Source organism: Typopeltis vanoorti, chromosome 26, assembly GCF_054136105.1.
Source record: "Typopeltis vanoorti isolate ZY-2024b chromosome 26, IOZ_Tvanoo_1.0, whole genome shotgun sequence".
Lineage (NCBI taxonomy): Eukaryota > Metazoa > Arthropoda > Arachnida > Uropygi > Thelyphonidae > Typopeltis > Typopeltis vanoorti.
This window is the reverse complement of record NC_143574.1, coordinates 19417050-19432332: the sequence shown is the minus strand read 5'-3', so window position 1 is coordinate 19432332 and position 15283 is coordinate 19417050. Positions and strand designations below refer to the sequence as shown.

At 35.7% G+C, this 15283-nt stretch overlaps 1 protein-coding gene across 3 annotated transcripts in view; it reads left to right on the top strand.

Annotated features, from left to right (window-relative positions):
• Positions 1–15283, top strand: part of LOC150092382 (cytosolic phospholipase A2-like) — a 341574-nt gene that overhangs the window by 11084 nt on the left and 315207 nt on the right. For all 3 annotated transcript variants that reach the window (XM_090415055.1, XM_090415056.1, XM_090415054.1), the window contains exon 2: positions 13463–13512. In XM_090415055.1, the coding sequence (XP_090271181.1) occupies positions 13484–13512 (29 nt within the window). In that variant the 5' untranslated portion in view covers positions 13463–13483. The remainder of the gene's footprint in view (positions 1–13462; positions 13513–15283) is intronic.

Here is a 15283-nt window from a genome sequence, read left to right as displayed (position 1 = left end):
AGCTGGTATGGTAGGAAGTCAGCTGAATAAATTTATGTGGAATAAGAGAGAGAGATTAGTCAAAACACTAAACTAGTTATATAAAAGACAGTGTTCAAACCAATTTTAACTTATGAAACTGAGAGCTGGGTTAGAAATAAAATTCTCGATCAAAGACTGGAGACCATAGATATGAGAGTCCTGAGAAAGATTAGGACTGAACAGATGCCGTTAATGGCAGTATCATAGTAAAAACTAGGCTATTAGGAAAGAACTTGACATTGTTATAGTTCAGGAATGTGTTAGCAGAGCTAATCTTAGGTAATATGGCCACCTAAACATAATGGAAGAGGAAAGATCAGCAAAACGAGTGTTTTTTACCAGAATGGCAAGAAAAAGACTCAGAGGAAGACCAAGATGTGGGTGGATTGATATAAGTAAAATGTGCCTTAAACCAGCATTCTTCAACCTTTTTACACCTGCGGACCAGGGAAAATAGGAGAAATATTTCGCGGACTGGCTGATGGCTAAGACAGAAACATAAACCAATGTAGATAGTATTTTTCTTGTAGACAGGTTTATATATTGGTTATGCATTACTAAATCACTTAAGGAATTGACAACGTAGATACAAATATAAATTAAATTACTTTAATAAATATTTCCGATATTTGATCCAATAGCTTCATCACTTCATTCTCAGTTACTGTGTTGTAGTGCCTACGTGCACGTTCCTTTTTTTGTAAGCTCCTTTTGAAGATGGCAACGTGATGTTGCCGAAATATCGGAAATATTTATTAAAGTGTAATTTAATTTATATTCGTATCTACGTTGTCAATTCCTTAAGTGATTTAGTAATAGATAGTATTTTATTTATTAAATCCAATGTTATAAAATTACAATTTTTAGCTAGTGCTACATCTGTTGCTGTTTAGAGGTTAGAAAATTTGATATACGTGGCTGAAGCATTGTTTCTGAGAGACGGAGAAATTTTTGGCAGATCAGCAGGAAATTTCTGCGGACCAGTGCCGGTCTGCAGACCACAGGTTGAAGAACATGGCGTTAGACGATAGTTATATAAGATTTGGTAATATGTAGTCTTGACACACAAGAGATTAATTTGGAGGAAAATTATTGGTAGGAAGTTAGTAATCATCTGACTTTTTCAAGTAGTACTATTGCGATATCCCCTATCTTACACTCCGGAGAGTACATATTCAAGAATTTGATGAAGATGATATTTTGTATTTATTTATGTTTTGTAATTATGTATTTATATATTTATTTTATTTATTATTTATTATATATATTACTTATATTTATTCCATCTAAACTTCAAATTTTTATCAGCAATCACCATGGCAAGAAATCATCCCATGATTTGCTTGCCTCTTCCATATCCTATAGTACTGATCCACTAATAGAGTGAGTATAAGCCTCCCATCTGTGGATCCCAAGTTTCAAGACCTTACATTTAGTTGCGTTGAACTGACATCCTCATTCATCTACCCACCCACCTTATTTACATCATTGTCTTCAAATAACTGAATATCTTCCTGCCATCCAGTGACAATATCACTGAAATAATGGTTAAAAAAAAGCAAAGGTCTCAGTGTTGATCCCTGTGTAACTGCTCTTGTGACCTTCCTTTTCCTTGATACTGTTCTCCTATATAGAGCTTTCTGATATCTATCAGACCGCCAATTTCCATTCCAATTCACTAACCTGATATGCAACTCCATGTGTGCAGCTTAAATATGAACTCATGTGACATCCTATAAAGCCGTTGCAGTATATGCCTTTTCTTCATCAACAGCTCTTGTTACTTTAATATAAAAGTCAAGCAAATTACTGAAACTAGAGCACCCCTTAAAAAAATCCATGCTGACCACAGATAATATTACCTTCATCTGCCCAACTCTGTATACAATCTCTCACTAATTTCTCCAAAATCTTAATTATGGAAGAAATACAAACCGGTTTATAATTTGATGCCTGCATTCTTCCACCATCACCCTTGTGCAAAGCCACTATCTTACCCTTCTTCCACTCATTGGGCACTTTCCAAATAGTATACTTTTATTGAGCAGTCAGGTTAATGGAGATGTCATATCCTTGGTGCATTCTTTTAAAAAACACACAATGGAATCTCATCCAATCTCCTTTCCTTATTTGACTAAGAACACTTAGTATTTTAAACACATTCTCCTTAGGCATATCTAAACCTTTGACCCTTCCCATCCTTCCATGAATATAACCTGATTTTTCCAGGATGAAATGGCTCAAATATGTCATCTGCACTGGTCATTTCATCTCATTTTCCATCTAACAGTCATTCATCCACAATAATTTCTCCTCCTACGGGCCACATAACAATAGAATTCCTTAGGATTCTCCTTGGACTATAATTAGTACTAATCCTTCTCATATTAGATTTTTGTCTTTCTTACTACATTAGTCATTTTCCTGGCTTGAGTCTATCATTTCTGATTTCTAAGATTATTATAATCACCTACTTTATAATTCCATAGAAATTCCTTTCTCGTTGATACTTCTGCATGTCTATTCAGCCTCCAAGTTGAGATCACATGGTGCTCTCACCAATGAGATGAAAGACTGATATCTCAACTATAATGAGATTCTCTGGTGTAAGGACCAAATCTCAAACTCTTGAACCTTATGTTCCCTCTACTACGTGTTGCCAGACACATTTATCCCTTAAGAATTCAGAAATTTCTGGAATTCTTGAGGGATAAATGCTGTATGCTGTTTCCTCTGTCCAATTTATATTGCTATAATTAAAATCTCCTTTAATGATCAAATGCTTCACACTTACCAAACTGATCTGCCTAAACATTAGTGTAAATTCTCCAAAGTGAACAGCTAATCAGTCTAATAAACTTAACCTAACCTAGCTTCAGAGGAGGGCTTTCAATTCCCCTACCAACAAAAGGTTATAATTTAATTTTTATGTTTCACCCACCATCCTAATATGCTTTAAGGTTCATTGATAATCCTAGCAAGAGGGTTGGGGAATATGTTTGAGATTAATGTGAGAAAGAGAGGATTCATCTGAATGGATGAAATTTTCTTGAAGTAAGGGATGGATTAAATGGATGTAAAATGGAAAACATCAGAAGCTTTGTTTTCTTACTTTGGCTGACTAATGACAATCATTCACCCCTTTACAAAAAAAAAAAAAAAAAAAAAAAAATCAGAGTAATATGAGAGAAAATTTAGTGCCATCATTTGTATTTCATGCACACATTCCCCCTTTCTTTAGCAATTTTGTGCTTAAAATAAAAGCTAGAATGAAATTTACTTTTTTGATTTTATTTATTATTAATATAATGTAGCTGTGAACCGTATATCCATATATCAGGCGTATATAAACTTTTCCTGTGATGCATCTCCTTAGGATCTGATTTTGTTTTTAAGGACATAGGCTACCTTTTAAATGAACTTCTTATATGATTACGTGCACTTCCTACTAGCACAGTGTTTTGCCACTTTTATTTGTTACTTAATTTTAAAAAAAAATAATTAAATAAGATAGCAATCCTAGAATAGTAACAGAATATTCCATGAGGAATGGCAGTTAGATATATGTATCACTACTTTGGATAGAAATAGAGAGAACCTATATATGGCATAAATGAACCATTATACAGAGCAATGTATAGCTTATTATACTAATTTTGTAAATTAGCAGTTTGAATTGAGAAATGTAGAGAAAGATGGTGAAGGAAACAAAGTGAAGGAAAATCAGCAATAAGAAAGGATGCACACTGTTCTCACTATTGTGTATCATCAATAAGGATCATGTTAAAAGGCAAGTGGCTTTAAATGTGATATTGGAACTGTTAATCATCCTTGATGTGTATACATGTCAAAATTGCTATGGATGTGAAATGCGAAGTAATATCATAGATACAAAGTGCATAAGTAGTGATATATTTCATCCATATTGACATCTGTATGGTTAAACTGTTCATTTTATATAGATGATATTGTATTCCTAAATAAATCTCCTGTAGTCTTCAGGACTCTAATCAAATTGAATAACTGCTGTTTCAAATTTGGTATGAAAATCAGCAATAAAAAAAAACTATGAAATAGGCAGGTACACAGAGATTATCAATCAGCTGCATTCTCAATGGAGAAATTATTATTATGTGACACCACCAAGGAGTCTAAAGACTTATTGAGGGAGGGCACCCAGTCTACTATTCTTTGTCTCCACCATTCAATCCACCTACAGTGAAATGCATCACCTACACCAATGCCATCACCACTAATATTTTTTGCAGACTATCACAAACATCCATGCCCACAGCAGGATTCGAACTGAGCATTTTCACTGGACAGTGGATATGCTAACCATTCACTAATCACTTCTATAGCACTTATAGAAGGAGCAAACCATTTTAGCTGTGCAGAATTAGAAATGACCTAGAAGTTAAAAATCTAAGATGTGACAATATTGGACTCCTGACAAATAACTAATTTGGAGGAAAATTGTTGATACATGTTTAGTAATAATGTCACCTTAATTATGAACTAATCATAGTTATTCATCCTACGCTCCTTGAGGAGAGATGTCAGAAAATAATGATTTATACATAGGAAGGTGGATTGAAAAGATGCAACCTTTTTTCTGTTTATTGTGCACTCCATAGGCCTGGACAGAGGGACAAATTCCAGATGATTGGTGTAGAGCTCTCAAAGTATCCATATACAAAAAAAAAGGAAATAAAATTGAATGTGAGAATTACATAGGTATTTCCCTACTGAGTGTTCCTGGTAAGATTTATGCAAGTATACTTGAGAAATAGTTGAGAAGGATTGTGGAACGGAAGCTTGGTGAAGAACAAGCTGGATTCTGGCCAAATAGAGGCTGTCAGGATCAGATTTTCATTTTACGACAAATAGTTGAGCATTCATGGGAATATGATCCTGACAGCCTCTATTTGGCCTGAATCCAGCTTGTTCTTCACTAAGCTTTCCCTTCTACAATCCTTCTCAACTGTTTCTCAAAATCTTACCAGGATCACTCAGTAGACCTATATTTAAGTTGAACCCTCAAAGGTCTCTATTTTAAGTTTTGTAGACCTGCAAAAGGCATATGACAAGGTGCCTGGAGAAATGCTATTCAAAAGTTATATGGCATCAATGGGACATTATATCAAGCAATACTTAGTTATGTCTTGTTTAGTAACTTAGTAACTAAGAATTGAAGGGAATACAGGAAGATAGTTTGATATTAAATTGGGTGTCAGACAAGGATGTACATTATTTATCACCTCTGTTATTCATTATCTAATTGGATCACATTATGAAGAAAAGCAGTATTAAACCTTATATAAGAATTGGATTTCTGTATAAAATAAAGAGCTGAGTAGCTCTTTATCTTTAATTTATAGTGTAACCAACTTGAAAAACTTTCAACATCTATCTCTAATCCAGAAAGTATTTTAGTAATTAGGTGTGACACCTTTTGACTGGAAGTTGGAACATGATAAAAACTAAGAGGAAGTCAAGTAGGTTTTTTCTTCTGGATAATAAGATAGAATTGTATTTTGATAACATTCAAAGTCAATAGATTATCTTTGCCTCACTTGAGAATGATGAGAAGATTAGCGTTCAAGATGCTAGTTACAGAAGATCCTGAAGCTTAAATCATCTGAGTACTATAAAGTTTCTTCAGCATTGATTAAAGAAGAATAATTCATTTCAATATTGGAATACCGTGAATTAGCATAATAATATAACTAGAAAAACGTAAAAAGAATGCTAAAAGTTATTTATTGTAGAATTTTCTTCTAAGTGCCTCATAGGCATCTTCAGTACAGGATTATAGAACAGTAGTCGAACAATTATTATTATTATTATTATTATTTAAGACTCCATTGAATTAAAAGACTCATCGTGGGAAGTCCCTCCTAGGAAACACAAAGTTTATCATACCACTCCTTAAATTCATTGACCGTTCTCGCTCTCTCACCACTTAGGCAATGCATTCCACAGTTCAACTACCCTCCATGCAAAGAAACCACTCCTCACCCACTTGCTCATAGTTTCCTTTTTGTAACTTCCAGGGATGACCCCTTGTCATCACTCCTTCCCACCATTCCACCAAGTGAAAGAACTCTCCAATGTCTACCCTGTAACTGCCTCTCAACAGTTTAAAAGTCTCGATCATATCACCTCTCCTTCTATCCACCAAACTCTGCAGTCCATATTCCTTCAGCCAGTCCTCATAACTAACATTGTACAGTTCTGAAACTGTCTTTGTTATCTGCCTTTGTACCCTTTCCATGGTTAATTTATCCCCTTCAAATCCTGACCAAATCTGAGACCAATAGTCTAAGTGTGGTCTGATCAGGGTCTTATACAATGTAATGATAACTCTTTTATTTCTGCAGGTCAGTCCTTCTCATTATTGCACCAATCCTCTGTGTTACCTTTATCACCTTTGCAATATGTCCCTTGAATTTCAGGTTTCTATCAATCATCAACCACAGATCTCTTTTATCCCCTACTTTCTCCAATAGAGTATGCAGCATCCCATCGATGTGTCCCAAACCTCAAGACCTCACATTTTGCTGCATTAAACCAATATTTCCATTCATTTGCTCATCTGTCTAGCTGCACTATTACTAATAACCCTTCCCAGCTTCACATCATCTGCAAACAACTGAGTATACCCCTGCAATCCATTGCAGGGGTATATTCAGTTGTTTCTTACCTTCCCTTCATTCCTTGGGCACCTTTCCTATAGCCAGACTTTCATCGAAAAGCCAGGTCTGTCAGTTCTTTAGCACATTCTCTCAAAACTCATGGTGAAATACCATCCAATCCCACAGCTTTACTGACATCCAGAGTACTCAGTATTTGGAACACACTCTTCTCCTGCTCTTCTAAACCTCAAACCTGCCCTATTTCTCTAGTATTAAAATTTACTCCTCCAGGATGAAATACACCGATAAAGTGTTCATTGAACAATTCCACTGTTTTCTCTGCATCAGTCACTCTGTTTCCATTTTTATCCCACAATGTCATTCTTCCACAATCATTTCTCCTCGTACTGGGCACATAGCTAAAAAATTCCTAGGATTTTTCTTTGTATCTTAGGGCCAGTCTCTTCTCATATTCCAGTTTCACCTTCCTTACCATACTAGTCATTCTCCTGACCTGTGTCTTATATTCTTCATGCATCTGCTCTTCACTTGTCTGTTTATATCTCTCTTCCATAGCCTCTTTTTCACATGCAGTTCCTGTTTAATATTGTTTGTGATCCACTTTACACCAAATTGTGTCCAATTCATCACTTGTGGAATGCAGCTTACTATTGCTGCTAACAAATATTCCTTCACAATTTCCCAAGCACTAATGATATCCTGACCTTCCAATTCCTTCCTCCATGAAATTTCCCCAAGTTGATGTCTAAGACTATTATAATCACCTGCCTTATAATTCCACATGTGTTCCCATCTCTTTGATACTCCTGCATGTCTATTCATCTTCCAAGTCAAAACCACATGGTCACTCTATCCAACTGGTGGGAGAGATGTCATCTCAGTTATTATCAACTCTTCTGATGCTATGACCAAATCCAAAACTCTTGACCTCTTGTTCCCTCTATTACATGTTGCTTAAGACATTTGTCTCTCAAGAATTATAGAAATTTCATTCCCTTATTGCTACATGCATCTTCCTCTCCCCAATTTATACTGCTGTAGTTAAAATTTCCCATAACAATCATTCTTCTTGCACTTACCAATTGCCTATCTCTACCTCACACCATATGCTTTCAAAATCATTAGTGTCACTGCCTTCCAAAGCCTCCACTCTTAGAGGACATAAGTCATCACCTATCATAAGCAGTACTTCACCACCATGCTTTCCCTATCCTGCCGAAAAATGCTGTACCCTGCTACTTCTATTCTTGTTATTATATCCTCTTCTGTCAACCACGTCTCAGTGATCCCAGTAATCTTCGGCCAGGCTGATGCTATCAGCGCCACCAATTCCTCTCCTTTATTCCTGATACTCCTGGCATTAGTATAAAGCATAAAAATGCCACTATTTCTATATCCAGCATAATCCCCTCTAGACTCCACTGATTTCCATGTATTGACATACTGACTCGTTCAGAACAGCAATCTATCCAGATGTCTACGTCCTTCCTCATTCAAATGCAAGATCTCTCGCATACAATTCCTCTCTGTCCTCAAACGCCCTTCAAGCATCCACATATTCCAATCTTCTCTTCCAACACATTCTAGCTATTATGTTATTCAATATTACTGCTGTTCTGCTCAGCTCATCACTGTCATACAATAAAAGACAATTATATAAGTCAAATGGATATTTAATCCACCATTATTTCAAAGTCAAATTAGAAACTATGAAAGTTTCGTAAGTTAATTTTTTGTAAGGTAAAGAGCCTTTTGACTCTTATGTCTCATTTAGTGCAGATTCCGCTGAAATCCCATTACGGGTGGGTTGGGTCAACATCGGAAGTAGACCACTCCATCTTGAGAATGTGTATACATATTTATCTGGGGGAATGTATGAAGGTGAAAGACTATTGCAAACATTCATGCCCTAATGGAATTCGAACCTGTAGCCTCTTGGCTGGAGAGCTAATACATAACCACTTGGCCAACTAGGCTGGTAGTGTTGGAAGAATGATGAGGATTAAAGATGCCTAAAAATTATATTCTTAGTGTAACTCTTTATCCAAGTGTAAGCAGCCAAAGTTTCTGTGTGAATTTTCTTCATGACTACTTGTATATAGAGACTAATGACTTTAAATCAATCACTTTAGTATTCCATAATGCTAAGTACACCTGATTATACACATCCTTTTGGATGTGTATAATCAGGGACAGCTCATGCATAGGCACTGCAGAACTGCAGCAGCCCCAATTTTTCTCAATATATAAATATATTTATTAATTTATTTATATTTGTTTGTAATATTTAATTTTATCGTCAACAATCCTATACAATTCTCTTATTTTGTATAAAAAATAATAAAAATCCATCTTGTAGCACTTAGGAGGGTGAAGGACGCTAACAGCACTTTATTTACCTCATATTGCTATGCGGTCAAGCATATGCACACCTTAGTGAGATGCGAGCTATTAGCATAATGCGGCACTGTCTGTCATGCCGCTCCATTATTGTTTATATGCATTTTGCACCAGTAGTAGAGTGTTCGTAGTGCTTATCATGTTTACTCCGTCTCTTTAAATATTTGGACATTATAATTAAAGGATTTAATTGTGATGTCCAAAAATTGTAAATCCATTCCTTTAATTATAATTAAAGAAATGGATTTTATTTTTAATTAATTTTGAATTATACTAAACCGTATAATTTTATTGATAATAAACAATATTTTTTCATGAAACACAACAAGAAGAATATATTTTATTTTTAAATAATTTTGAATTATACCAAACCATATAATTTTATCAATAATAAACAATATTTTTTCATGTTTAATTTTTAAAAAAATTTTTACCATAATATTTGATATTTTATCAAAATTATGGTAAAAATTGTTGCAGCATCCCCACGATTTCAAGCCACAAGCCACTACTGTGTATAATGCTATGCATTATGGGAAGGACCACTACTCAGACCGATTTTTACTTTATTGAAGCTTCATTGGTGGGAGCTAGAGATAACATGGATGAAGTAATGCAGAAGCCATATATTTCTGATATAGAAGTAGTGAAAAGATTTACCACCCTATTACTAAATTACTCTGTATCTGAGATAGATATTGAAAGTTTTTTAACTAAGTGAGAAACTTTTCAAAATGACGAGGATTATTTAGTATTCTTCTTCTTCTTCTTCTCTCATCTATGTGGATGATGAGGCCGAATGAACTCTTTAGCACATTCTGATTAGTAGTTAACAATTAGCACATTATCAAATGATTTGACTTCCCTTTTTGCTCGATCTAAACTTCACATATCTTTGCTTGATCTGCAAAGTTAGAGAAAAGGAGTTGAGTCAGTTTGTATTATGAATGGTCTCCTAAGAAGATACAGTAAAACCCCATTTTTACATTCCCGCAATTTACATTTTCCTGCCATTTACGTCATTTTCCGTTGGTCCTGTCTTAAGGCCTATTCTTACGATGTATTGTTTTCCTGCCATTAACAACTTGATGTGGACGTTATTTCCCGTGATTTGCATTTATTCCTCAGGTGGCAATATTGATTTTCGAATCGATTGCTGCGGAAATCTGTGCATTTTTGTTCCCAGATGGCGTTACTTACTTTCAGCTGTAGTTTCGTTTCCACAATCACGGTGACCTGCACGCTTGCCGCAGTAATGTAGCGATGAGCGATACTGTGATTTTTCAATCACAGTACGAATTTATATTGCAGAATTTCTGCTACGTAATTTAACATGTGAAAGTTGCTTTCAAGTTGCGGTGGTGAATTATCCATGTTAGTAACATGGAGAAAAAAGACAGAAAACGTATTTCGGTAGAAGAAAAGATGGCAATTCTGCGACGAGATTGGAACACATGTGCATTTAGCAAAAGATCTTGGACTCTCCGTGTCCACTTTGAACACAATAGTAAAAAAATAGGTCAAACACTGAACTCGATGCAAAAGCAATCTGGCGCGATGTCAAAAAAAACCAAAAAAAAACCCAAAAAGCAAAAACAATCAACAAATAAAGATTATTTTAAATAGATAAATGTAAGTAATTGTAAATTCATTTATTTTCAGTTATTAAATTTTGTAATCTGGTATGTAGACTCACATACTAGCAGTAAGTCATCTTTTAGCCTTATTTAAACGTTTTTTTACATTTCCTGCTATTTACACTTTTTTCCATCAGTCCCCTGAAAACTGTAAAAAAGGGGTTTTACTGTAATCTCACAGTTTTGATAATTACACAACTTTTAAAGATAAGTAGTCAGAGAGAGCAGCATGGTTATCTGAATTAAAAGAATAGTAAAAGTAGGAAGTTTTATTTTATTTATTCGTATGGGGTTTCCCCCCTGTTCCTCATCTGTCTCTTAGGACTGTTTGAGTCCTAATATGGGATTAAGTATGTATTTGACTGTAGATCCATGGATGTTCATGGGCCAGTTTACCTGTTCTGAGGCACAAAAAAAACCTGAGTGTTCAGGTGAAAAAAACATTTACCTCTGTATGAGACCGGCTAACTCACCTTTAGTTGAAAGAGACCAGATAAAGGTTTCTCACATCATAGATGGGAATTGATCCCAGGTCTTTCTGACCAAAGGGACTTTGTCTATAATGACTTAGCTACAGAAATTCTAAAACAGTAAGTGTAGACTATAAAATGAGGTCAAGAAATCTTGAGCTAGAATAGATCATAAAGTGGAAATTTTAGATTTGACAAGGAATGTGTGAAATGACAAAAGTGCATTTCTCCCTTTTTACAAAGGCGTCATATACATAGTTAGGATAATTAAGGCGAACTGTAGTTGGGGAGAATACCAATTGAGGTTTGGCTTTTGATGTCTGTGCGTGATGGTGTACAACATTAATGTTTATATTGATATCTTAGATGTTGGTGGTTTTTTTTTTTTTTTTTTTTTAACTATCTGATCCACACATGAAAGTCCACAAGACCAGTAGCACAATAGTGGTCGTGGACAAGAAGAATAGAAGATAGGAGGAATCTGTTCACATTTTGCTTGAACAGTTGCGGGTTTCTGCCTTATGTCTCTTCTTTGGGGAAGGTAGTGTGGGGGAGACTGTTCCAAATGACAGAAGTAGATGGGATAAAAGAGGAGGTGGTGAAATTGGTTCGGTGAGTTTTAAGATGGACTGTAAAAGCATGTTGGTTTAGCAATGGCTCTTGTCTTAATGATTTTGGATGAGAGTGGAGGAATAATAATGGACAATTCAGCAGAGCACTGTCCTGTAGAAGAGACATAAGGCAGAAACTGAACATCTACGAGAGAGGGATTGAAGTGGGTTTGTGAGAGAGGGATCATTAATTAGTGATTGCCCTCTTCTGAATAGAATCAATCAATCTTAGAGAGGATTTTGGTGTATCACCCAAAATATGGAAGCAGTATTCCATGGCTGGGCAGATTTGAGCTTTGTATAGAGTTAGTAGCTGTGAAGGTGTGAAGTAGTGTCTCGTGCGAAAAAGTACACCAAGTTTTTTGGCAGCTGCAGAAGCTATAATCTGCAGAATCTGAAAAGAAACAGATGAAATTTTGATGTCAGTTTAGCCTTTTTTTTTATATTATTTTTATTTTCAGTTTTTTGTTACATTTTCATATTTTTTATGGATTTTTGTAGGAGTATATTTTATATTCACAGTGACACTAGCATTTATTTGGTTATCTTTTATGGTTGAAACAGCACTGGAAACTTATAAGGCAGGGGACATGAAGGAGAGGTGAAGGACTTGTGCACACCTCCCACACAAGGAGTGCCTGCCTATGCTCCAGTTCAAGTGTGGCCTTACCAGTGTCTCTCTGTATGCTGCTGTACTCAGATTCCTTCTAAGTAAGACCTGGCAGAGCAAGGTCTTACTTCTTCTCAAGAAGTAAGACCTTACTTCCCAAGAAGTAAAGGAAGCCTCCAGACCATTGGGTTTGGCTCCATATGTGCAATTTAGCAACCAGTTTGTGGAAACCACTTTACTGCCATATCCTCAAATTGAGGAGTGCTGATTCCCTAATGTATTTGTAACAGTGTGTCGAGCATGTGTGAAGAAATGGGGAGACAGAAACTGGGAACCTTTCTCTGGAGATGAAACATGGCAGTAGCCACTTCATGTTGCTGGTGAGCTGGGTATTGATGTTTCACTGGGTGATGAAAGTCATTTGCCACCCAGAAAACTGGTTGGCATATCTCCAGCTAGAGAAGATGTGCTTATAAGGTGACGATACTTGTCTCACTAAGAATAGAATCCCATTTCTGGAAATAGGCCATACAATGGGAAGGTGGGATGACATTGACTGTGAGTTGCTATATATTATGCATCACCAACCCATTAATGGTTCATTGTGCAGATCACAATTATTTTTGGTCATGACTGACATGCAACAGCATTGGAATGGACAGTTTCAAGTGAGTATATCTCATTGGAAACTGTCAATTCATGTATTCTTTCATTGCTGCTGCTTCCATTTTCACAAGCATACTTCATATAAATGTTTTCAGTGATCACATATATTTTTGCAATATCACTTGCAGTTCACATTCCTTGAAGTCCTGTTATCTCTAAGAATGTCCCATATAAACAGCTTGTTCCTGTATCTTCATTTCCAGGTTACCATGAATTCTTCCAGTTGTTATTCATATTGCACTAAAACACTTTTTTTTTTTAAATCTCAAAAACAGTACATTAGGAAATTATTGGTTATTTCTTAATTTATATGTTAGTAGTATAGTGATTAATATTTGATTAGTTAGTATTTTTTTATATATTTCTAATATGGTCTCTTTTATTTCAGGATAATTCTAGATGTACAGAAATGGAAGTTGATGGGAAAGCTGAAAATGAGTATGTGTGTTTTTGAAAACTTATGTAGTGAACTTTTCTCGAGTAATGAATCTGGTTACCTTGGTTTTCCTTACGTGCTCAAAATTTTTTAAGGCACTTAATCCCCCTCATTCCCTCACACAGTAATTATTAATTACCCATTTTATGCTATAATTTCGGTAGATCGTTTTTATGTGAGTGCTACTCACAAACTCTGTTCTAGAGACCAAGCATGAAACATTAGCTCTCAGTGAGCAATGTGGTAGTCTTATACTGGTTGATGAAATTCAGCTCACCTGTCACCCAAAGACATATCCAAATGTTCATACCTACAGCAGGAGTTGAATCCATAGCTTGTTGGTTGGAGAATGGATATTCAACCTGCTTATTTAACCGATATATTAACTGAAAATAATTATAGTTCTGCAATGTTATACACTCACAATCAGCAATGTAAAGAAAACCCATAAAATGACAACTCCATAGTATTGTCTATTTATTTTAATTTTTTTTTTGTTACCTCCACCTAAGAAAGGTTGTAAACTTGCGATACATTAATACTGTGAGCATGATAAGGATTTTTTCTTTTCTTAGTTTTTTTTTGTTTTCTCTAGCAATCAGTCATGCAACCTTTTTCAAGCATCACTTTGGGCCTTTCATGAACAGTGCAGTGGGCTCACACAGGGCAACAAAATTCATCTTCTGACAAATTCTCAGATCCATGCTCACGGTATTGGAGAATAGGTAATCACTCAGTTAACCAGGTCATCAATACTCTGGTCATTCAGTAGAACGATATTTATGAATTCATTATCCACTGATTTTACAGAGTAATTGATGCAAATGGTTATTGTCAAATTAAGTATTCTCTGATTTTGTTCAGGCCAGGATATTTTTTATTACAAGGGCAACTCTTATGGAGTCTGTTGGCTCATCCAGGGTGGCTCTAAACGTTATTCCAGGACTATCCAATATTTGTGCAGTGTTTGTTGTGCTTTGCTTTGAACTCATTCATCAACATGGCACTCACAACAGACTTTGGCAACTTATTCTGCTCTCCAAGCAAAACATCTAGTCCTTGACACCCTCATTAAAGTATACAGAGCCCTGTGGTATGTCATTAGTCACAAGTCTTTTACTAGACCCTGCTCCTGAATAAACTGCTGTCTAGTATCTCTCCATAAATCACTTTCTTATCTACATCAGTAACTTCATTTATTGATCAGAGTTCCATGCAAGATCCCTGTCAAAAGCCTTTGCAAAGTCCAGCAGTATCATATAACCTTCATCCAACTCATCTGTCAGCATATTATGAAAGGTCAGTTACTGAGCATGACCTACCATTCACAGAACAATGTTGCCTTCCCCATATAGTATCCGATTCTTGTTTATCCATTCTGGATCCCTCCCTTTTGTGACCCTTTGGGACCAACCTAGAGACGAGACTTAATGTGGTCAAAGGCACTGCCAATTCCCTAGCACCTTCTCATAATACTTGAGTTCATATATCATGTAATCCCATAGCTGTATTCACATGAAGGTTCTGTAATATCCTATCCAGTTCATCTATTTCCACATCAGTCCTTGCCTCTCTTGTTACTGCTATATCTCCACCTGGATGATATACCCTGGCAAAGTAATCACTTATTAAACTGTTTTGTCTGCTTCAGTTACCTACCCCCCCCCCCCCCCTTTACCATTAGCATTTGTCGCAATTATTCTTCCATAATCATTCTTCCTTTTTTTTTGCCACATATCTAAAGGAATTACCTTTGGCTTGCACAGCTAATTC